A 25,957-nucleotide genomic window follows, 5' to 3' on the forward strand; every position below is an offset into this window, starting at 1 on the left:
GCTGTCCACCCTACTACTCAGAGCAAGGTGCTGTTATACTACTGTCACCGCAGAGTCTCATTAAGCCACTGGCAGATGGATAGGAAGTGCAATATCAATGGGTATTCATGAGCTTATTACTGGTTTGTTGCATAACCTATCCTTTGTTCAAACACTGGCAGGCTGCCAGAGCTGAAATACGATCTGAGCCAATTCTTTTTGAAATAACAGTTACAGCATGAAATGGGAGTTTCCCTGCTTCAGAAATGTAGAGTTACACGAGTGAAAATATTCCATTCACATCAAGTCACAACGTATGGTTGAGGGAATAAAGATACGCTAGGGTTAGACAAGAGATACAGAGTTTATTTTATGGGACTGGGGTTTGGAACAACCATTACAGGGAGCAGAAAATACAAAAAGTTTAGATTTTACACAATCACTACCATTAATACAAAACTCTTCATAGAAAGAAACAATGAGCATCAGCGCAACTAGCAGAGAAACATTAATCATGGCTGCCTTCCATGTGGCTCTGTACAAACAGGTTTAATTGGCAGAACCTGCACCTGCAGATTCCTCCAAGCAACACAGCATTTACATTTGGAATTCCACTAACTCCCAGTAAAATCAGTCTTTGTGTTGCTGTTCACTCTTCTAGGATTCAACCCAAACTGAACATTTACTTCATGCAGAGATTAGGGAGGGGCTCAGACAAGGTTCAGCAGGCTCTGGGTAAAGCTCTGACAGTGTTTGTATGTAGGGAAGACTATCCTGAGTAACTAGGAAACTTCTCTTGAAATTAGCACTTTATGCTTCACCTTGGATACCCTTGGAGACCTCACAAAGGGGCAATCCACCTGGACTCAGTGCCAATGTAATCTCTATCACAGTGTAATCTATGATGAAATTGCTGTCATTCTCTGACCGTGCAATCAAAGATATGAAGTAACCAAAGGATCTCTGCACAGCACACTCAGATTTTCAAACACAGAGGAGATTGGGAGCATACAAACCTCCAGCACTAATCCCTAGAGGCCATTCTTACCCACTCTTACAAATGAGGAGAATTAAGAAAGGCAGCCAAGAGGGTTTGAAAGGTTTGCAGAGGACGAAAATAATAAATAGTTTTTTTTAAAAAAAGCAAAAACAAGAGAATGGCAATTGGATTGAGAGGAGAAAAAAAAGGCTTTTATCAAGCCTGTACTTCCAGTATTTTGTTTTCATTTCAGATTTCTACTGCTCACAGTATTTTGCTTTTATGTTAAGCAACTGCAGCTTTTTATAAACTTTTACTATAATAACTGAAACAGTCAGGATTTTTAAACACCAAGAAATTCTTTATAGTATAATATATGCAACTGTCTGCTTCACCACACAAGAACAGCTGGTCTTTGTTCTCAGCTACAATGCCTTGACCAGCCCAGCTTCGCCCCACTGGGGCCTGAAGTTTCAGCAAGTTACCTCTACTTGGCCAATTTCACAGTAACATTCAGCCTGTTAACTTCTGCCACAACAAAGCTCACGATCATCAGTCCACTGATATATATCTCCATTGCCCCAAATTTAGAAAAACACCAATTGTTTTAAACGGTCCATTAGCTCCAATACTGAGACAGGCTGAGGTTAGAACTTGGAATAGAGCTGCTTTTATCTCACAGATTTGTTGTATTTCTAGCAGATAATCTGACCTCTGCAACATCTGGTATTGCTTTCTCCAATCTTGACTAAAATGGATAGTGAACCCTGCAGGTTGCCCGGGAATGGTGAAAGTCTGCAAGGACTGATGAACGCTAGAGACTGTACGTACAAGCAGAATGTACAGACACCAAAGAAATTTGCAGACTGTCCCCAGGGACATTACCTAATATTGCAGGTTGACTGGTACAGACACTACGAAACACTCTGACTGCACATGCAGACTTCAACCAATTTAAGGTTCTGAATAAATGTTTCACTGTATTTAATGGCATCAGCCTGAGAATTAACTGGGCCTTCCTCTTTAAATAGTCACCCAGAACAACACAGACCACAACAGAAGTGTGCATACCTAGATTAATCATGAAATCATTTAATTTAAACAATGTCTTTAAAAGCCAATTTAGTAAGATTCAGATTACTCGCTGGGGAGGTTTACCGATCCCAGGAGGAGAAGAGACACACAAAAACTAGTAAAACATTTATGGCAGAAGAGGGAGGGGAACAGACACAGAGAGGAGAGTGAGTTAGAAATAGTGGAGGGGGGAAACAAGAGATAATGGGAGAGAGTCAGAGAGTTGGGGGGGGAGAGAGAGAGGATGCCATCTAGATCTCCAACTGAGAGCTATCTAGTAACCATCCCACTGAAAGCCCACAAGTGGAGTTTGGGTGAGGAAGGCAATTAGTTTTGGATGTGATTGAATATTATCATATTGTTAACAGTCAGGCAGGGGCCAGCTCCTTATGGATCCAGAAAAGGAAGGAGGGAACAGGAGTTGAAAGCTACTGATAGGGCTGGGAGTCACGGGATTTCAGCATCCTTGAATCATGTGATGACTCGTGTACAATTTGTTAGGGAGCAATTACTTACAAATACCTTCGTGCTGCATAGTGTTTAGAGCTCTAAGAACTTCACAGTTAGAGCACCGCACTGCAGTTTGCCTCATGACTCAGCTGGTTAAGGGAGTGAGTTACTGCCCACAAACAGCAATACAGAATATATCAGTAAACTAAAGATGGTGCCCAGTGTATGAAGGGTGCATACCAGGAGTATAAATGAAGCAAACTTATGAAACCGCATCAGTTCAGTATCAACACACATTCCAGAAACATTCCATTAGTTTTCATTTCTAATAAATCAATTTACGTTCTCATTGTGAGCGAGTATTTTTCATTGACCTAGTTACACTTTAGTTGATTCGGCCCATTAAGCCAAGGGAGCCTCACTCAAATAAATTATAATGTGAGCACTCAGGTTATGTTTGTTGATGTTTGGAGCCTGTGCTGGACCCTCTCTCTCTATATAAACCATTGGTCACACATTAGACAACTTTCAATGCAACCCCAAATAGAGCCACAGTACAGATGTCCCACGTTGGTCACATACAACATGTCGATAACTTATGTACTATTTAGTTCTATTAAATCCTTGCGCTGAATTACAGGCAAAGAATTCCCAAACTGATCCTGGGTCTTCCTTTGCAGGACATCCTCAATCAAAAGCACAGTCCTGATTTCTGTTTGGTTTCTGATAATGATTATGAAAAAAACTCAGACTTGTGAATATACTAATAAATCAAAGATTGGGGAGACAGCAAGAAAGAGAGAGGAAGAGTCTACACACGTTACCATATGACACTCAATGGATAGTAGAATATTGCTTCTATCCAGCTCGGTTAATCAGGGATAAAAGACATAAAACCAGAGATACATTCCATATGGCTCTATAGTGCAAAATGCATTGGCAGCTGCTCCCTTTAGATCAAGGTGCAGTTTTATGCTGGTGTATTCTGAATATTTAATTTCAGCCTCTGATCTACTGAGCTCAAGAATCCTTGGTCAATGGGGATAGGTCCAGCTGAAATGTTGCTGTAATTAAACAGCCTCCAAGCAGCACTGTCTTAATTAACTTCATGACAAAGGTATCCAAGGTCACTTGATGCCCCCGGAATCTTAGCAATAGAAAATGCCTGGAGGAAGAGAGGGGAAACAATTGCAAACCACTGTGGACAATCAGCAAACCCACTGAAGCAGTTTGCTGTTCTATTCATGTGTCTTAGTCTTAGTACTGCAGGGCACACACTGATGTAGTCTGCAGTTCCTAACTCTCTCCACCACCACCATTGCTTCAGATCAATTTGGTTGACTGACAAGAACTTTTATAAAAACTTGCCGGGCAAAAGGCAACATTCCAGTTCACAAACAAAACATTGCAGCAAACACTGCCCAGTTGCTATGGATTCTGTCAGCTAGTGACGCAACACTGGGGCAATCTTGAAAACAGCCCCACCTTTATCCATTTGACTATATCCTGCACAGCCGCCAGGCAGAGGTTTTGGAAACTGTATTTAAATAGTTTCCTGATTTGAGCTAATGATGGCATGATCGGCAAGAGAAACTCCTGCACCAATGAAATCCCAGAGTACGTACATTGCATTTAATGTATCCTAGACTCACTCAGAGCCCCCAAGAGAGACAATGATCCAAGCTTCAACATTTGATGAGATTTGAAGATCTATTACATACATACAAATAAGAAACAAATGCAGAAACATATTGTAAATGTGCACAATTTAACAGGACAAGGATAGCAGCTACAATGTCTCAGACTTTGCCCCTGACACTTTAGTTCTGCAACAGGAATTCCGTTCCTGTGACTTCAATACAGCAGCCACTCAGGTTCACCCTGACCTATGGACATTAGATTAGACACTGCTCCAAGCTGCTCAATGAAGCACGGCCCTGAGAGATTAACTCGTCAAGTTACTTGGATCTGTTTCTGTCATGGTTTGTCAAATCGAGTGGGAATGTGTCTCAGCCTATCAGTACTTGGTTCCAAACTGGATCCTGATAATCTTGTTTTCGTGTGGATAAAAAGAAACAAAGCAGTTTCTCTGACTGCAAGTGGATTTACCTGAAAGTTCAACTGAGCTGAAAGACAATGCTTGCTGTTACTCCTTAAATAAAAGTCTACTAGGCAGCTTGATTATGTGCCACATTCCCAACTGATTTGGTTCAAAAAGTCCTTTAAAATTGGCTTCAAATTATTTTTGCTTGCTCTTTTGGTGACCAAGAGCCATCTGGCTCCAAAGTTATCAAGGACCAGCACATGCAGGACACTCCAAGAATTCTGCGAATGTATATTATTTTCTGTAGCATTACACTCAGACTTAAGAATATTGCTAGCAATTTACATTTTTCCAGTTGGGAAAACAAAATGAGTGACGTGTAGTTTGAAAACCAAGAAAAAGCCTCACTCTAAGGTATGTTTACTCAATCAACTAATTATATTTAATTATACGTCAAGCTTCACCTGAAGCCACTTATCATCATCATAAACACACACTTACAGGAAGCGAGGATTGTAAACATACACATGAGAAGATGTGAAATGTGTGTATGATATACCTCAGGTTAAGGATCAGGCAACTTTGCATGGCAGGAAGCCTCAGTTTCAGCTGTAAGGCAGACAAAAGGTGACAGTGCCTGCATATGAACAGCCTGAAGGGTTTTACTGCATCTGTTTTTGAGTTGATCCCATGGAAGTTGCAGGGACTGAGGAGATGGCAAGCAGAGACAGTTTGTAAAAAAAAGTCAAAAGTGAAAGGATCGACAAGAGGGTGCCGATTTAAAGTAATTTATAGAAGAAGAAAAGGTGATGTGAGAGAACTTTTTCACACAATAAGGGTCTGAAACATGTTGCCCGAGAGTGTGCAGCAGGTAGGTTCATTCAAGATTTTCAAAAAGGAATTGATGGGCTTCTGAGTGAGAAGAATGCGCAGAATTATGGGGAGAAGGAAAGAGGATGGCACTACGTAAGATGCTCATGTGAATCATGCCTGAGGGTTGTAACTTAGACAGGTACAAGCTGAGGGTCAGCACAGTTTGATGCGGAAGGTTGAGGCAACTTTTCATCTTGCATCTTCTATATGTGACACGTGAAGCGCAAGAACAGTGAGGAAGCTGACCGACCTGTGAAGAGTATCTCCTCAAGTGCAAATATTGACGCAGACTTACTTTCATTAACTTAAGGCTAGGTTACTGATCAAAACAGTTCTGAATCTTTACAACTAGTAAATCCTTTATTAAAGTCATGTAAAAAAAGTCAATCCTGAACATTTATCTGCCCATTCAATGCAATTACTGTCCTCCCAGCTTCTGCAGATGTTATCAGCATATAAAAAAACAGTTTTACTGCAATAACCCAGCTGTGTGTTAACAGAATGATCGTTTCAGAGTTTTCAGTCTTTAACCTACACATCCAACACAACCATTAGGTGTGTACACGCGATTAAAAATCTGAAAAGTGTAAAATAAAAGAAAGAATATTTATTTGGGAAGCCAGAAGAACAAGTTTGCCCAAAAAATGGAGGGAGAACAAGAAAGCAGCGTTTGACAGCACATTCACCTGCTCTCTGGTAACACATTATGTATATTTGGGGAATTCCTTCAGACAACACACACACACTAAGAACTTCTAAAGCAGTGTAAAAGGTGTGGCTTTCCCTAGGGTCAGATTTCATATGTTCATGTCCAGTCCTTGACTGTTGGTCTGAACAGATTGCCACTGCAGCGTCAGTTTGTGTTAAATACGTAATAGAGTTCACAGTCTGCAGCAATCTCTCCACTTTTTAAAAAAAACTGATGACAGATCTGGGAGTTAAATTGCAGCTGTCACCCACTGGGTTGTCAGGAGGTTGAGAGGATGGCAGTGAGGCACCTAAGTAGTCCCTCAACATGGCTACTTCCTGAAAAAATCTCAGATTTAATCATTGAAAATACTGACAGCTGTCTCTAATCAATAGACTGTGGTCCCACGTTGATTGGTTCACAGCTACTGGACCTTCCCAGGAATCTTTGCTCGTTTGCGGGCAATGGCATCCTCTACAGCTTTCAGTTGTTTCAGCAGCTCCTCCCTGCGTGATAACGTGCTGGATTTGCTTGACTTTGCAGAGGATGTAGCAGCGGCAGAGGCTGTTGTGTCATGAGACTTGCTGGAACTTGAAGACACACTGGTCACTTTGCTTGAGACCTTTGACTGTGGTGATGGTGGCCGTTTCCTAAAAGGGGAAGCAAAAACATAGTTTACAATCACATTGCCACGCTTGTCCCACACCAACCTCAAATCCTCTCCCCTCCTTCTCCCTCCAGCATCTCCAACAATAAGCACAAGTATCATGACTTTGTCACCAAGTTTAACACTCTTCACGTTCTCTGTCCCACTGGGCCAAGGCCCTCTAATGCTTCCCCTGACCGAGCTCAAACTCTCATCTTTCTGTCTGTCCCATCTCCCCTCATGCCCTCTTCAAGCTCATCTTGTCCATGGGACTCATTCTACTACCTTGAACTTTTTTTCCAGTTAACTATAGGCTGCAAAACCATCAGACGTGACCTATGCTAGTGATAATGTTAACAGTTCTCTCGCCCTTCACGTACTGCGTCTCTCTCTCTCTCTCTCTCCTTTAAAATCAGTGCAAATGAGTTGAACTGTATAACTCTATCAACTTATTATCTGCCCTTCTCAAAAATTCAACTCCTGAATTCACTGTCCTTGCGAATTCCATCCCATTTCCAAACTCCCTTTCCTTTCCAAACTTCTCAAAAGGGTTATTACTTCCTAAATTCACGCCCAGTTTTCTGCAGCTTTGCGTTTAAATTCCTCCAGTCAGGTTTCTGTCACCGGCAAAGTGCCGGAGTTGTTCAAAGCCACAAATAGACTATAATGTACCTCTGATAAAGGTGATCATTCAAGCCACTCTTCATAACTTGTCAGAAGTCTCTGAAACAGTTAACATCACACACTCCTCTCACGTGATTCCATTCTTTAGCCACAGAATGACTTGCAACAACTTCTCTTCGTAGTCTTCTAGTACCTACATGCTTCCCTTTAGCAACATTATTGCATAAAACAACTTTAAGTTTTCATAGATAATGGGAACTGCAGATGCTGGAGATTCCAAGATAATAAAATGTGAGGCTGGATGAACACAGCAGGCCAAACAGCATCTCAGGAGCATGCTCCTGAGATGCTGTTTGGCCTGCTGTGTTCATCCAGCCTCACATTTTATTATCTTTAAGTTTTCATAGATATGGCGATGGCACCCAACTGTACACAGCTTAGCTCAAACATCTCCCTTTACTCCCTGCTGTTGAAAAAATGATCAGGCTGCTTACTCAATATTCAGTCATGAATGAGCGGAAGCTTCCTCCCAACATGAAACTACACCTTCCACCCCAACCTTCAGTTCACCTGGGCCATCTCCAGCACATCCCTCACCTTCCTGGACCTCTCAGTCTCCATCTCAGGCAACCAGCTTGTAACTGATGTCCATTTCAAGCCCACCGACTCCCACAGCTACCTAGAATACACCTCCTCCCACCCACCCTCCTGCAAAAATTCCATCCCCTATTCCTCCGCCTCCGCCACATCTGCTCCCACGATAAGACATTCCACTCCCGCACATCCCAGATGTCCAAGTTCTTTAAGGACCGCAACTTCCCCCCCACGGTGATTGAGAACGCCCTTGACCGCGTCTCCCGCATTTCCCGCGACACATCCCTCACACCCCGCCCCCGCCACAACCGCCCCAAGAGGATCCCCCTCGTTCTCACACACCACCCTACCAACCTCCGGATACAACGCATTATCCTCCGACACTTCCGCCATTTACAATCCGACCCCACCACCCAAGACATTTTTCCATCCCCACTCCTGTCTGCTTTCCGGAGAGACCACTCTCTCCGTGACTCCCTTGTTCGCTCCACACTGCCCTCCAACCCCACCACACCCGGCACCTTCCCCTGCAACCGCAGGAAATGCTACACTTGTCCCCACACCTCCTCCCTCACCCCCATCCCAGGCCCCAAGACGACATTCCACATTAAGCAGAGGTTCACCTGCACATCTGCCAATGTGGTATACTGCATCCACTGTACCCGGTGCGGCTTTCTCTACATTGGGGAAACCAAGCGGAGGCTTGGGGACCGCTTTGCAGAACACCTCCGCTCAGTTCGCAACAAACAACTGCACCTCCCAGTCGCAAACCATTTCCACTCCCCCTCCCATTCTCTTGATGACATGTCCATCATGGGCCTCCTGCACTGCCACAATGATGCCACCCGAAGGCTGCAGGAACAGCAACTCATATTCCGCCTGGGAACCCTGCAGCCATATGGTATCAATGTGGACTTCACCAGTTTCAAAATCTCCCCTTCCCCCACTGCATCCCTAAACCAGCCCAGTTCATCCCCTCCCCCCACTGCACCACACAACCAGCCCAGCTCTTCCCCCCCACCCACTGCATCCCAAAACCAGTCCAACCTGTCTCTGCCTCCCTAACCGGTTCTTCCTCTCACCCATCCCTTCCTCCCACCCCAAGCCGCACCCCCAGCTACCTACTAACCTCATCCCACCTCCTTGACCTGTCCGTCTTCCCTGGACTGACCTATCCCCTCCCTACCTCCCCACCTACACCCTCTCCACCTATCTTCTTTACTCTCCATCTTCGGTCCGCCTCCCCCTCTCTCCCTATTTATTCCAGTTCCCTCTCCCCATCCCCCTCTCTGATGAAGGGTCTAGGCCCGAAACGTCAGCTTTTGTGCTCCTGAGATGCCGCTTGGCCTGCTGTGTTCATCCAGCCTCACATTTTATTATCTTGGAATCTCCAGCATCTGCAGTTCCCATTATCTATGAAACTACATCCATTGTTTTTCATACCCACTACATGTCTGTTCCCTAATTTTTAAAAATTCACTTAGGGGATATAGGCTTTGCTGGCTGGCCAGTCAGCACTTATTATCCATCACCAGCTGCCCTTGACAACGTGGTGGTGAGCTGCTTTCTTCTGCTGTAGATGGACCCACAACTATTAGGAAGGGAATTCCAGGATTTCCTCCCAGAGCCCTGAAAGAACAGTGATATGTTTCTAATTCAGGACGCTGAGTGGTCTGAAGGATAACATGTGGGTGGTGGTATTCCCATGCATCTGCAGCCCTTGTCCATCTAGCTGGTAATGGCCATGGGTTTGGAAGATAGTGTAGATGAAGACTTGGTTAATTTCTGTTGTGTATCTTGTAGACAGTACATACTGCTGCCACTGAGCAATGGTGGTGGAGGGAGTGGATGCTTGCGGCCGTGGTACCAACGAAGCAGGCTGTATTGTCCTGGATAGTGTCAAGCTTCTTCAGTGTTGTTGGGGCTGCACTCATCCAGGCAAGTGGGGAGCATTTCATCACTTTCCTGATCTGTGCCTTGTAGATGGGGGACAGGCTTGAGAGAGTCAGGAGCTGAGTTATTCAATGCAGAATTCCTAGTCTTTGACCTGCTCTTGTAGCCACTCTATTTACATAACTGGTGCAGTTTAGTTGCTGGTCAATGGTAAACCTCAGAACGTTGTAAGTGAAGGATTCAGTGATGGTAATGCCATCGAATGTTAATTCGTGATGGTTAGATTCTCTGTTGTCGGACACGGTCATTCTCTGAGTATTGTCTAGGTTTTGCTGCTTTGGGATATGGGCTGTTTCAGTATCTGAAGAATCTCAATGGTACTGAACATCATGCAATCAGGAGTGAACATCCCTTACTTCTGACTCTATGATAGAGGGAACGTCGTTGATGAAGCAACTGAAGATAGTTGGGCTCACGATATGACCCTAAAGGGCTCCTGCAGAGGAGTGCTGGAATTGAGATAACTGACTAAAATAATTACAAGCAACTTCCTATGTGCCAGATATGACTCTAACCGACAGAAATAAATCCCTCAAATCCCTGCTTCTAGTTTTGCTTGAACTCCTTGATGTAACATTTGGTTAAGAGCAGCTTTGACGGGAAAGGCTGTCACTCTCACCTCACTTCTGGAATTCAGCTCTTTTGTCCATGTTTGAACCAAGGTTGTAATGAGGTCAGGAGCTGAGTGGCCCTGGTAGAATCCATGTGGGCATCACTGAGCAGGTTATTGCTGAGCAAGTGCAGCAATTGACTCGGTTGAATGTGATGTGCTTGTACAACACATTCTTAGGCAATTTTTCCCACATTATCCTTAAGTGCCAGTATCATACCCTTTCCTTTTATTCACTCATGGGAAGTGGGTGCTGCAATGAGAAGGTGGTGGTGAGCTGCCTTCTTGAACTGCTGCAGTCCATTTGCTATTGGTAGACCAATAATGCTATCAGGGTAGGAGGTACAGGATTTTGAAAACTGATATCACTCCCAGTTATACATTTTGGTATACAGTCATATGTTCTAGCTTCATCAGGTTGGCACCACAATTTAAGTATGCCTGGTGTTGCAAATGATGCCAGTTTTCAGTCAATTTAATTCATTCCATCTAATAAAAAGGAAGAGCTGAAGGATATTGCTCCTGGGATATCTTCCTGCATTCTTCACTGAACCAGGCTTGACTCCCTGACTTGCTGATAATCACACAAATGGGTTACCCTGTATCCTTAAACTGTGACCACTGATTCCCGACTCTCCAGACAACAGGAAATGTCCTTTCTGCCTTTACTCGGTCAATTCTTGTTAGAAACCCATCAATAAAACTTGTAATATTCTGAGACAGAATATAGCAATGAGAGGCTGTTGTTTATCTATGAGACCACTTCCGTGATCTTGGCACTAGCGCTCAAATATTAGCAAGGAGGACTTTGCAGAGTCAGCAGGGCTGAATTTGTTGCAGTGGTTTTCAGTGTCTTAGTCAATGCCAGGTGTTTTGTCCGGTTTGAAACTTTTGAGTCAGTTGTTACAACTGTATAGCCTGGCCTTCTCAGAGGGCAGTTAAGAGTAACTACAAAATGTGGGGTCACATGTAGGCCTGACCAGTAAGAATGGAAATCATTTCCTTGAAGGACATTAGAGAACCAGATAGGTTTTTACGACAATCAATAATGACTTCATGGTCATCATTAGACTTACAATTCCATAATTTTGAATACAAATTCCAACGTCTGCTGCGAGCTTTACCTGGGTCTCTAGATTATTAGTCTAGCGAAACATCACCCGCTAGGAACCTACTTTATTTCTCTGCCTGGCAATTATCCAAGGCTGAATCAGACTGTTCACAACATGGTGTTTGGCTTAACCTCAAAATGAGCTTCTCACCACAAATTGCTATCATCACTAAGATCGCCTGTTCCTCCTCTGTATCACAGCCTGACTCAAACTCTGCCTCAGCTCAGCTCCTGCTATAACTCTCATCACTGTCATGATTCTTGACTACCAATGAATTCCTATCTTAATTCTGTTATTCTCTTCTATGTAAACTGAATGCTATTCAAACCTCTGCTGTCTGTCTCTTTATTCATGCCAAGTCCTGTTCTCTCATCACCTCTGGAAACACTGACCTAGATTGATTCCTTGTAAAGCCAAGCAATGATTTTAGCATGTTGTATATAAAAGACAAGTATTCTTGCATCAATTGAAGAACTATATCCTGCTGCTGCACTGACTGTGACAATCCCCTGTTGTAAAATGGGCATGAAATTACATTTTCTTTGAAAATTAGCACGATTGGCTACACTTTCTACAGGAGAGTCACAAAATAATAGCTGGTTGGAAACAACTGACTACCAATCCCTATGGAGTCAAAGCAGAGAAAGGTTTACAAAAAGGAAAACACCCTTCCTTGAGGATGTGCAAAGTGGTGGTGAAGGAGCAGAGAGAAAATAGGAAATAATGATTGTACCATACTGCCTAGCCTTCTCACTCACTAAAAGGTCAACTGTGCAGTAGCTTTGGCACAGGCTGCACACTAAAGCACTTAGCCCTTAGACAAAATCTAAATACTCCACATTAAACTACAACAAACATACAGATGCTCAACACAGCAGAAAACAATAGTGTACAAAACATCCAACACAAATGACCTGATTTGCTAAGAATCTCCATCTTGAGTGGAGTGGACCACAAAACAAGGACAAAAATGATGGAGAAATAAATCAACGGTTGGGACTAATAGCACGCATTAAAACTTGGCTAAGGCAGGGATGATACAGAGCAAAGAATGTAATACAGCACTGTGATAAGGTGCAATACAGCAATCGAGCACATCATCACATATCACATACCTACAGGCTAATACTGTGCCATGTCTAAACATATTGCTTTTCAAGAGAGTTCAAATATGTCAAACCAATTAATGTAAACTAGAAATGAACTCCTTCTCAACAAGCGCTCTCTCACACTGTTCACCTGTCCTAATCAGAAGCACTTCCACCACCTTCAACTGTATCCAGACAGTATGGAAAACACATGCAGTGAAGTCATCCTCAGATTAACTGACAGTTGATGTCACATGTGAATCTACTTACCGTTCTGCTTGGGCAGGAGATGACCTAACCACTGCTGGAGTTCGACTACTCTGACGATCACCTTTTGGTGACGGTGGCCTTCCAAACGCCTTCCGCTCACGATGCCCTATAAACAAGACAATTCAGAGCTTGAAAATAAGGCAAAGCATGACCACACAATTATGCACACAGCATTACTCCACAGTAGCTATACAGAGCAACATCCTACATAAACGCAAGTAACACATGGTACACTACATAGCGACCAACAAAAACAAACAGCAACATCACAGTAACACAGGAAACTATTGTTTGAGAAATCAGCAGCTATGGTTAAACCAGTGTCTTTAAAATCGTTGTAATGGTACCTCTCCTAAGCAGTGTAGCACATAAGAAATAGGATCTTAAACTCAACATTCCTATGCGTTGCGAAGGACTGGTGAAATAAAATGAACTCCTGCTCGTTACTCTATAAGTAACAAGTAACAATTTATTTATCTGACTCTGACAATGATCAAATTAACAGAACTACTAACAAACCGTACAATGCCCCCCTAACTAATGCTGAATAAAACAAAATTGTAATGGTATGTTGTTCCAATAAAACAAGTCCCACTTATATAAACAAAAGTAATAAGAAAAAAAAACTTAGACTCTCAAAACTATAGTCAGGATGTGTCTTCTGGAACATTCCATGCCTCTTCCGCTATTCTTTAGTTAGGAAATCTTTCTTCGTCGAATCCTTATGTCAGGAACATTAGCTAAGAGACTCTAGTGGTATCTTTTAAATGGATCTTAAAGTTTTACTCTTCTGATGGCAGTTCACTCTTGCACTGATTTTCAAAATCCCACTTCTTATATACCACTGATGAACATAGAACATAGAAACCTACAGCACAGGAACAGGCCCTTCAGCCCTCCAAGCCTGCACCGATCAAGATCCTCTGTCTAACCTGTCATCTATTGTCTAAGGGTCTGTGTCCATTTGCTCCCTGTCCATCCGTGTACTTGTCCAAATATATCTTAAAAGACGCTAACATGTCTGCGTCTACCAGCTCCGCTGGCAACGTGTTCCAGGCACCCACCACCCTCTGTGTAAAGAACTTTCCACGCATATCTCCCTTAAACTTTCCTCCTCTCACTTTGAGCTCATGACCCCTAGTAACTGAGTCCCCCACTCTGGGGAAAAAGCGATGACCTGTCAATTTTCTTACAATATGAGTAGGCCTAGGTTGTCAACACTATCAGATTTAAATTCAACTGGTTTTCAGTCCCGAAGTGGTTTAAGTTAATTGGCAAATTCAAAAGCCTGTTGTCTTGGTTAAAATTTTGCTTTGCCTGCTAACAGTATAGGCTTTTGCTTTAATGTTTCAATTTCAAGAACTCTTTGTGCATCTACTGCTGCCCGCAGACATCTTTTTTTAATCTCTAAGCCTAAAAATACACATACATTTTAAAGGGCCCATGTACTTCTCCCTCCCATCATTTTACAAACAAATTCTAACATCCTGCCTTCTGATCCACACATACTATACCAACTTTGCAACACTAGGGAACAGGCCTTAACTCCAGTTTCTACTTGCATTCCATTATAAATCTATCATCTATAGATCATTGGCCTCTCCTTTTCTTATGTTAAACAGATTTTGATCTACAAGAGAATCACTGGTTAAAGAGGGTAGAAAAGTGGAGTTGTACCACAGTTAAATCACCTACCATCTTACTGAATGGTAAACTAGGCTGGAGGGGCTGAATGGCCTGCACCTGGTCCTTTAAACATTTTTATGTTACTTTATCTTTCACAGTTTTGAACATTTAAGTGTTGTAAAGATTTGTAAATTTTACACTTTCAATTTCATTGTTTACAATATTGCCTTTATGTCATAAACAACTTGAGCATACGGCTCTCTATATCACAACATCTAAATTGTTGGTAAACAGTGAGTGGTTAAAGTCCCAACAAAGATCATTATGGGACACTAGATACAAGCAGAACGGGCCGAATAATCAACCTTTGTTCTTAGATACTCTAATTCTTTTCATTTTGTTACCACTGTATCCATCTTCCTCCGTACACCAAGTCTCCGCTGAAAAATGTTACAGGAAATTCTTGCCTGTGGTTCACATGACATTACCAACCTCTTTCTGGAGAAACTGTAGCCCGTTTGGATGGTGGAGAGGACGGTCTTTCCTTATCAGAAGGTTCATATCGTTTTCTGGTGCCCTTATCAGCTGGCTGAAATAGACAGATAGTGTCAATATCTCTACAATACAGTTACAGATCATGATCAAGCGTCACCTGAATCAACTATGTTTACTAATTAATATTTCATTGCGTAAAATGGTGACAAGTAATAATTCCACATGGGAATGTAGCCAGAGCTAAGCCATGGGCAACCCTGTTGTACAGATGCAATATAATGTGATTAAATGTGAGGTTGTTCACTTTGGGAGCAAAAACAAGGAGGATGATTACTACCTGAAAAGCTGTAAATTGGGAGAGGGGAGTGTGCAGTGGGACCTGGGAGTCCTTGTGCGCCAGTCACTGAAGATAAGCGTGCAGGTACAGGAAACAGTAAAGAAGGCAAATGGTATGTTAGGAATAGCAAGAGCTGCCGATGCTGGAGTCAGAGATAACACAGTGTGGAGCTGGAGGGACACAGCAGGCCGGGCAGCATCAGAGGTAAAGGAAAGTTGACATTTCAGGTTGGGACCCTTCTTTAGCAGGCAGTAAGGAAGGTAAATGGTACGTTCACAGTCATCGCGAGAGGTTTTGAGCACGGGAGCAGGGATGTGTTGTTGCAGCTGTACAGGGCCTTGGTGAGGCCACACCTAGACTACTGTGTGCAATTTTGGTCTCCTGTTCTAATTGAATCTAATTGAAACATACAGGATACAGGATTCTTGACAGGGTAAACACTGAGACGATGTTTCCCCTCTTGGGAGAGTCCAAAACCAGGCGATATAGTTGTAGAAGAAAGGGGTGCCGACTTAAGACAGATGAAGAAGTTCTTCTCTCAGAGGGGTGAGTGTCTTTGGAACTCCTTGCCATAGACAGCTGAAGGGGTATACTTAAGGCTGAGACAGACAGATGCTTAATCAGTTGGGGAATTGAAGGTCATGGGCAAGGGCAGGAAAGTGACATGACGAACGTTGGATCGGCCATCTGAATGTTGGAATGGCACAGCAGACTCGAGGAGCCTGTTCCTTTTCTTATGGTCTAAAAGGACCTAGGTGTCAATAAATCAACGAAGGCTAATATACAGGTGCAAGAAACTTTTAGCAGGTTAAAGGAATTCAAACTTTATTGCAAGTGGATTTAAGTACAATAGTGAAATATTGCTTCAACTCTATAGAGGTGGCTAGCTTCCACCTTAAGTATTGTGTGTAGTTTTGGTCTCCTTATCTCAGGAAAGATGTTACTCCACGCAGGGAGTACAATGAAGATTCATCTGGGATGGCAGGACTCTCCTCCAAAGACAGATTGGGCAAACTGGGCTGGTATTCTTATGTGTTTTAACAAGGGAGGCAATCTCATTGAAACTCTCAAAATACTTAATGGAAAACAGGGTTGACACAAGTAAGATGTTACCCCTTGTTGGGAATCTACAACTAGATATCTTGATTTAAAAACAAGGAGGATGCCACTTCAGTCCGACATGAGGAAAATTCTTTTTAATCAAAGAGTTGTGAACCTTTGGAATTTTCTACCACACGGAGCTATGGAAGGTCTTCACGCCATTCAAGGGAGAGTTTGAGCAACTTCTGATTAGTAGTGTCTACAGGGTTATGGGAATTGGATGAGTAAAATGGATTGAAGTTTCAACAAGCAATGATTGTACTGAATTGCAGGGTAGGATTGCCAGGCTGAATGGTCTCGTTTATATGCTCCTATATGTTCTTTTTATATTACATTCAGGCTCATTTCACTTGAACACCTCAAACCAGAGATGAATGTTGACATCAGTGAATTAAGTGGAAAAGTGCCTATAAGAAAGTGAATTCTGGCTATTCCCAATCACCAACCATGTTGAATCAGACACCAACATAGAACACTTTCCATATTTGTGCAAACTTGGGAGAATCAGTGTACAGAAAACACAGTATGCTTCTTAAATTAATGTCAAGTAGAGAGCTGTACAACAAATTGGGTTTATGCAGTTTTTCTTTACCTTATCCAGGAGGTGGATAATGTACTTTTACCCGAGATTACCATGAAGTTTCCATCTTCTCGACCTAGCCCCTCACCTGTAGTGTGACGACCCTCAGATAAAAATCACCACCAGTTGTCTCTCTCTTTCTACCTCTAAAGAGAGCAGCTCTAGTGCCAACTGGGACTATGGTGGCTTTACCTTTTACCTACAGCCCTCTTCCAAAACTTAGATCTGGGTTGACTCCAGTTTGATCTTACCAAGATTCATTGGAAAATGATAGGTGCAAAACTGTCTCTTTGTTACAGTTACAGTTGCTGTAACTAGTAGTAAATGGCTCCCACCATACTAGCAGAATTTGCTGGTTAATGACACTGAACCTGCTGCTGTTTTAAAATTCCTGTTATAGTGAGCACATGTAAAATCAAAATACGGAAAATGCTGGATATCTGAAATAAACACAGAAAATGTTGGAGAAAGTCAGCAGCTTTAGCAGCATCTGTGTTGAGAGAAACAGAGTTAACATTTCAAGTTCAATGACGTTTCTTTTCCTGAACAGCATATAGAAAGACAACTTTTTCAGTTTCATCATTCTTATTTCACTCAAAAGGTACATTAAAAAATTCTAGCATATAACGAGATGGGTTTACCTTGTTTAGCAGTGTCAATTTAATGTCCTTATGTGCACTGTAGACAAGCTGTGGGGGTTTGCTGATCTGAGTGGGTTTTGGTGTGGAGCTAGATTTCTGTGGCTGTGGTGGAATCTCACGTTTCCGCCTCTCCTCTCGCTCTTTGTCTCTTGGTGCCTCCTCTCTTTTGGGTTTCACTGAAAATGGATTGAAGCGTTTTAAGCATTGCTTCCTTAGTGACTGAATAGGAAGGAATGTAAGTGAGACTAGAAAAGGAAATGTTAGATTTTACTCCTACAAAGGAAAATTGAACTGGGAGGATTGTTTCACTAGAGTGTAGAAATTAACCAACAAGTTTCACATTCTACAGTAGGGGTAAAAGATCACAGAATTGTTACGCTACATTTAGCCCACCGTGTCTGTACTGACTCTGAGCAATTTAACTTAGTGCTCATCAGCTGTCTCTTCCCACATCCACACAATGCATTCCAGATCTAACTACGTGCTGTGTGAAAAAGTTTTCCTTCTCTCCTCATATTGCTCTCTGGTTCCCAATGCATGGATGGGAGCAATTTCTCCCTATTTACTCAAGACAACTCATGCTTTGAAAACCTCTACCAAATCTTCCCTTAGTTTTCCTCCCTCCAAGGAAAACACTCCAAATTTTTCCCAATCCTTTTAACCGAAGTTTGTAATCTCTAAAATCATTTTGGAAAAGTCCTTCTATACTCTCTCCAGTGCACTTATATCTTTCCTGCAGTGTGGTACCCAGGACTGTACACAATACTTATATAAGTTTATTACAATTTCTTGCTTTTGACCTCTAGGTTGTAGAAAAGACATATGGAATGTTCTTGTTCATTGGCAGAGGTATAGAATACAGGGATATAATGATGGAACTGTATAAGACACTAATGTGGGCACAACTGGAGTATCAGTGATAATGGGAACTGCAGATGCTGGAGAATCCAAGATAATAAAATGTGAGGCTGGATGAACACAGCAGGCCAAGCAGCATCTTAGGAGCACAAAAGCTGACGTTTCGGACCTAGACCCTTCATCAGAGAGTGGGATGGGGTGAAGGTTCTGGAATAATTAGGGAGAGAGGGGGAGGCGGACCAAAGATGGAGAGAAAAGATGATAGATGGAGAGGAGAGTATAGGTGAGGAGGTAGGGAGGGGATAGGTCAGTCCAGGGAAGACGGACAGGTCAAGGAAGTGGGATGAGGTTAGTAGGTAGGAAATGGAGGTGCGGCTTGGAGTGGGAGGAGGGGATGGGTGAGAGGAAGAACAGGTTAGGGAGGCAGAGACAGGTTGGACTGGTTTTGGGATGCAGTGGGTGGAGGGGAAGAGCTGGGCTGGTTGTGTGGTGCAGTGGGGGGAGGGGACGAACTGGGCTGGTTTCAGGCAGCGGTGGGGGAAGGGGAGATTTTGAAGCTGGTGAAGTCCACATTGATACCATTGGGCTGCAGGGTTCCCAAGCGGAATATGAGTTGCTGTTCCTGCAACCTTCGGGTGGCATCATTGTGGCACTGGAGTGTGCGTGGAGTTCTGGTCACCACATTATAGGAAGGATGTAATTGCTCCGGACAAAGTGCAAAGAAGATTTACTGGAATATTGTCAGGGCAGGAGAATTGTAACTACCAGGAGAAATTGGTGTTGTTTCCTTTGGAAGAGAGAAGGCCGAGGGGTAACGTGATTGAGGCGTACAAATTGTGAAGTAGAGATAGAGTAGACACAAGGAACCTGTTCTCCTTGGCAGTAAGTTCAAAAACCACGTCATAGATTCAAGCTAAGTGGCAGAAGGATTAGAGGGGATGTGAATAAAATTTTTTTTTTTACTAAGTTTGGGTGGCAGGTGTCTGAGTTGGTGGTGACAGCAGAGACCCTAAACTTCTAAAAGTACCTGGATCTTACATAGAACATAGAAAACTACAGCACAGTACAGGCCCTTCGGCCCACGATGTTGTGCCGTGGAATAATTTTAATCCAAAATAAAATAACCTAACCTACATTCCCCTCAATTCACTGCTGTCCGTGTGCATGTCCAGCAGTCATTTAAATGTCTCCGTTTCCACGACTACCACTGGCAAACTATTCCATGCGCTCACAACTCTCTGGGTGAAGAACCTCCCTCTGACGTCTCCTCTATACCTTCCTCCTAACACCTTAAAACTATAACCCCTCGTGACAGTCAATCCTGCCCTGGGAAAAAGTCTCTGGTTATCGACTCTATCCATGCCTCTCATTACCTTGTATACCTCGATCAGGTCACCTCTCTTCCTCCTTCTCTCCAGAGAGAAAAGTCCGAACTCAGTCAACCTCTCCTCGTAAGACAAGCCCTCCAGTCCAGGCAGCATCCTGGTAAACCTCCTTTGCACCCTCTCCAAAGCCTCCACATCTTTCCTATAATAGGGCGATCAGATCTGGACACAATATTCCAAGTGTGGTCTCACCAGAGTTTTGTAGAGCTGCAGCATAACCTTGCAGCTCTTAAACTCGATCCCCCTGTTAATGAAAGCCAAAACACCATATGCTTTCTTAACAACCTTATCCACCTGGGTGGCAACTTTGAGGGAGCTATGCACTTGAACACCAAGATCCCGTTGTTCCTCCACACTGCCGAGAATCCTGCCTTTAATCCTATATTCAGCATTTAAGTTCGACCTTCCAAAATGCAATCACTTCGCATTTATCCAGGTTGAACTCCATCTGCCATTTCTCAGCCCAGCTCTGCATTCTGTCAATGTCTCGCTGAAACCTGCAATAGCCCTCGATACTATCAACAGCACCTCCAACCTTTGTGTCATCAGCAAACATACTAACCCACCTCTCAACCTCCTCATCCAAGACATTTATAAAAACTACAAAGAGCAGAGGCCCAAGAACAGAGCCCTGCGGGACACCACTCAGCACTGACCTCCAGCAGAATACTTACCATCTACAACCACTCTCTGCCTCCTGTCAGCCAACCAATTCTGAATCCAGACAGCCAAATCACCCTGTATTCCATACCTCCTGACTTTATGAATGAGCCTGCCGTGGGGAACCTTATCAAATGCCTTGCTGAAGTCCATGTACACTACACCCACTGCTCAATCCTCGTCAATGTCTCGTGACTTCCTCAAAGAACTCAATAAGATTTGTGAGGCATGACCTGCCCCTCACAAAGCCATGCTGACTCTCTTTAATCACGCTATGCTTTTCCAAATAGTCATAAATCCTATCCCTCAGAATTCTTTCCAAAACCTTGCTGACCACAGACATAAGACTGACTGGTCTGTAATTTCCAGGGATTTTCCCTATTTCCTTTCTTGAAAAGAGGAACAACATTTGCCTCCCTCCGATCTTCCGGTACAACTCCCGTGGAGAGTGAGGAAGCAAAGATCTTTGCCAGCGGTTTAGCAACCTCCTTTCTCGCTTCCCGGAGCAACCTAGGATAAATCTGGTCTGGCCCTGGGGGCTTATCAATCTTAATTTGCCAAAATTTCCAGCACATCAACTTCCTCAATCTCAATCTGTTCAAGCCTGTTTTCCTGCTCCTCAAAGTTCTCATTCACAACAAGGTCCCTTTCCCTAGTGAAAACCGAAGCAAAAAACTCATTTAGGGCTTCCCCTATCTGCTCAGACTCCACGCACAAGTTCCCTACACTATCCCTGATCGGCCCTACCTTATCCCTGATCATTCTCTTATTCCTCACGTATGAGTAAAATGCCTTCAGGTTCTCCCTAATCCTTCCTGCCAAGTCTTTTTCGTGCCCCCTCCTGGCCCTCCTCAGTCCACTTTTGAGCTCCTTCCGAGCAAGCCTGTAATCCTCTAAAGCTGTGCTAGACCCTTGCTTCCTCCACCCTACGTAAGCTGCATTTTTCTTTTTGACGAGAAGCACCTCTGTGCCCGTCATCCAAGGCTCCTTAATCTTACCTCTTCTTACGTGTCTCAGAGGAACAAATTTATGCATCACTCACAACAACTGCTCCTTAAACAGTCTCCACATGTCTGTTGTGCCCCTTCTGTGGAACAATTGCTCCCATCTGTACTTCCCAACTCCTGCCTGATAACGTCGTAGTTTCCTTTTCCCCAGTAAAATATCTTCCCCTGGTAACTGCTCCTTTCCCTTTCCATGGCTATGGTAAATATTAACTTAAGTTCTGCAGCTGCAGGGCTATGGGCTTTGGGCTTTATGTAGGAAGATTGGATTAGAAAGGACATTTCAGTGTCTTTTGGTCAGCACAGACAAGATGGGCTGAACAGTCCTTTTCTGTGCTGTTTCATTCCCATGGTTTCTACGGCCTTAATGAAGTCTAGAACACTATGCTTTAGCAACCACTCCCTTGAACTGTCTTGTTATCTTTGAAGACTTAGGATATCAACATCCAGGTATTGCGTACACTTTAGAATAAGACCCTTTCTGCTGTATTTTCATGTTCTTTGTACCAAAATATCACCTCACACGTGTCTGCACTGAATCACAGCTGCCATCTGTCTGCCAGTGCATCAATCTGTCAATGACTAAAGTTACCCTGTTCTGCCGAAGAAAAAGCAACTAATATGTTGTAAAACACTTTGGGAGATCTGAGGACATGAAATATGTCACATAAATGCAGGATCTGTCTTTCTTCAACAAACTAACTGACTGTTGTCACCAGCTGAAGTACGTAACTGCATTTGATCTTTCCTCAATAAAATACTGCTCAGGTTTTTGAATGGGATCTCAGTAGGTGCCTGCCTGCATGTTGAAATGTTACTCTTTTCAATAAGAAGTTTGTCCTTCATGCCACACATTTTTAAGAATGTAAGAACAGGATAGACCATTCAGCCTCTTAAGCTTGCTCTGCCATTCAATAAGACCATGGCTGATCGATACAGCCTAGCTCCTTATGCCTTGATACTCTTTCTTAATAGAAATTCTGCTGATATCAGATTTAAATTTACCAACTGAATTAGCATCGACTGCCAGAGGAAGAGAGCTACAAATCTCCTCTACTCTGCATGCAGAAGTATTTTTTTTACATCTCCCCTAAACGACGTGGCCCTAATTCATAGACCGTGCCCAGGGTTCTTGAATCTTCAACCACTGGAAATAAAGTATTTTCATCTACTGTCGTTCCCTGTTAATATTCTGAAGACCTCGATTAGATCATCCCTTAACTTCTTACATTCTAAAGAATAAAGGCCAAATTTGTGATCAGAGATAACAGGAATTGCAGATGCTGGAGAATCCAAGATAACAAAGTTGAAGCTGGATGAACACAGCAGGCCAAGCAGCATCTCAGGATCACAAGGCCTAATTTGTACCATCTGTCCCCATAACTGAAGCCCTTAAGTCCAGGTATCATCCTTGTAAACCTGCATTATACTTCCTCCCAGGTTAAAACATCCTTACTGAGGTGTGATGCCCAGACATGGTCATAATACTCTTAACAGAGGTCGAACTAGGATTTTGTATAAAGGCAGCATAAGATGCCTATACTCTAGCCCTTTGGATATAAAGACCAGCATTCCATCAGCCTTCTTGATTATTTTCTTCACCTGTTTATGGCATATTAAAGAGCGACACAGCTGAACCCCCAAATCCTGATGGACAGCCACTGTATTTAACTTCTGTTTCTTCTAGAGAAAAATCATGATAAATCCTTTCCTGGTCCAAAATAGAAACTTCATGCTTTCTTATATTAAAATTCATCTGCCACAACCTTGCCTATTCACCGAAACTTTCAATATCCTGGTGTAATTTAATGTTGTCAATAATGTTTTGCTGTCAGCAAATTGGATTTTTGCCGTTTTATGCAATTATCCAAGTGGATAACTGAGGCCCCAGAGGGAAGGTAATGGTGTAGTCGTATTAATGCTGGACTGTTAATCCAGAGACCCAGACAAAGTTCTGGGGACCTGGGTTCGAAGCCCATCGTGGCACATGGTGGAATGTGAATTCTATAAAATATCTGGAATTAAGAGTCTATTGATGACCATGAATCCACTGTCGATTGTCAGAAGAAACCCATCTGGTTCACTAATGCCCTTTAGGGAAGGAAACTGCCATCCCTACCTGGTGCGGCCTACACGTGACTCCAGACCCAAAGCAATGTGGTTGACTCTGAACTGCCCTCTGGGCAATTAGGGATGGGCAATAAATGCTGCTTAGCCAGCAACGCTCTCATCCCATTAATGAATGGAAAAAAAGGACCAGACCTGTCCTGTCAATTTGAGTATTTACATGTTATTCCAACTCTCTGTTTTCTGTCAGTCAACCAATTTCCTATCCAAACCATATCAGTAATTTGTCCTCAATTCAGTGCGCTCCCACCTTAGCTACCATCTTGTCCATAAGACCGTAAGACATAGGAGCGGAAGTAAGGCCATTCAGCCCATCAAGTCCATTCTGCCATTTAAATCATGGCTGATGGGCATTTCAACACTACTTCCCTGCACTCCCCCCATAGCCCTTGATTCCTTTTGAGATCAAGAATTTGTTGATCTCTGCCTTGAAGGCATCCAACGTCCCGGCCTCCACTGCACTCTGCGGCAATGAAACATAGGACTTTATCAAAAGTCTTTTGATATTACAAGCTTTTGCTAACGCTGTTGGGGAGGGTTTAAACTAATGTGGCAGGGGGATAGGAACTAAATGAGGAGGTTAGTGGACAGTAGGGAGGTAGTAACGAAAGCCTGTAAGGAACTAGATAATGAAGTCAGTGTGACTAAGGGTAAGAGTAAGCAGAGAGCAGATGATAAATGCAAAGGGACAGGTGGTCTGAAGTGCATCTGCTTTAATGCGAGAAGTGTAGTAGGTAAGGCAGATGAACTCAGGGCTTGGATTAGTACCTGGGAGTATGATATTATTGCTATTGCTGAGACTTGGTTGAGGGAACGGCAAGATTGGCAACTCTGTGAGGGGTAGGTCATGCCTTACAAACCTTATTGAGTTTTTTGAGGATGTGACTAGAAAAGTTGATGAGGGTCGAGCTGTGGATGTGGTGTATATGGACTTCAGTAAGGCATTTGATAAGGTTCCCCATGGTAGGCTCATTCAGAAGGTCAGGAGGAATGGGATACAGGGGAACTTAGCTGCTTGGATACAGAATTGGCTGGCCAACAGAAGACAGCGAGTGGTAGTAGAAGGAAAATATTCTGCCTGGAAGTCAGTGGTGAGTGGAGTTCCACAGGGCTCTGTCCTTGGGCCTCTACTGTTTGTAATTTTTATTAATGACTTGGACGAGGGGATTGAAGGATGGGTCAGCAAGTTTGCAGACGACACAAAGGTCGGAGGTGTCGTTGACAGTGTAGAGGGCTGTTGTAGGCTGCAGCGGGACATTGACAGGATGCAGAGATGGGCTGAGAGGTGGCAGATGGAGTTCAACCTGGATAAATGCGAGGTGATGCATTTTGGAAGGTCGAATTTGAAAGCTGAGTACAGGATTAAGGATAGGATTCTTGGCAGTGTGGAGGAACAGAGGGATCTTGGTGTGCAGATACACAGATCCCTTAAAATGGCCACCCAAGTGGACAGGGTTGTTAAGAAAGCATATGGTGTTTTGGCTTTCATTAACAGGGGGATTGAGTTTAAGAGTCGTGAGATCTTGTTGCAGCTCTATAAAACTTTGGTTAGACCGCACTTGGAATACTGCATCCAGTTCTGGGCGCCCTATTATAGGAAAGATGTGGATGCTTTGGAGAGGGTTCAGAGGAGGTTTACCAGGATGCTGCCTGGACTGGAGGGCTTATCTTATGAAGAGAGGTTGACTGAGCTCGGTCTCTTTTCATTGGAGAAAAGGAGGAGGAGAGGGGACCTAATTGAGGTATACAAGATAATGAAAGGCATAGATAGAGTTGATAGCCAGAGACTATTTCCCAGGGCAGAAATGGCTAGCACGAGGGGTCATAGTTTTAAGCTGTTTGGAGGAAAGTATAGAGGGGATGTCAGAGGCAGGTTCTTTACGCAGAGAGTTGTGGGAGCATGGAATGCGTTGCCAGCAGCAGTTGTGGAAGCAAGGTCATTGGGGTCATTTAAGAGACTGCTGGACATGTATATGGTCACAGAAATTTGAGGGTGCATACATGAGGATCAATGGTCGGCACAACATTGTGGGCTGAAGGGCCTGTTCTGTGCTGTACTGTTCTATGTTCTATGTTCTAAATATCCCAGGATATAAATTCTTCAGGCAGGAGGCAGAGGGAGGTAAAAGGGGTGGAGGAGTTGCATTACTGGTCAAAGA

The 25,957-nt window shown here is 43.3% G+C and overlaps 1 protein-coding gene across 3 annotated transcripts in view; it reads right to left on the minus strand.

Annotated features, from left to right (window-relative positions):
• Positions 1-324: 324 nt before the first annotated feature.
• Positions 325-25,957, minus strand: part of zc3h18 (zinc finger CCCH-type containing 18) — a 207,023-nt gene continuing 181,390 nt past the window's right edge. For all 3 annotated transcript variants that reach the window (XM_048546317.2, XM_048546318.2, XM_048546316.2), the window contains 4 exons: positions 17,765-17,940; positions 15,103-15,199; positions 12,985-13,090; positions 325-6,737 (listed from right to left, as the gene is read on the minus strand). In XM_048546317.2, the coding sequence (XP_048402274.1) occupies positions 6,512-6,737; positions 12,985-13,090; positions 15,103-15,199; positions 17,765-17,940 (605 nt within the window). In that variant the 3' untranslated portion in view covers positions 325-6,511. The remainder of the gene's footprint in view (positions 6,738-12,984; positions 13,091-15,102; positions 15,200-17,764; positions 17,941-25,957) is intronic.

This window comes from Stegostoma tigrinum, chromosome 16 (assembly GCF_030684315.1).
Source record: "Stegostoma tigrinum isolate sSteTig4 chromosome 16, sSteTig4.hap1, whole genome shotgun sequence".
Classification (NCBI taxonomy): Eukaryota; Metazoa; Chordata; class Chondrichthyes; order Orectolobiformes; family Stegostomatidae; genus Stegostoma; species Stegostoma tigrinum.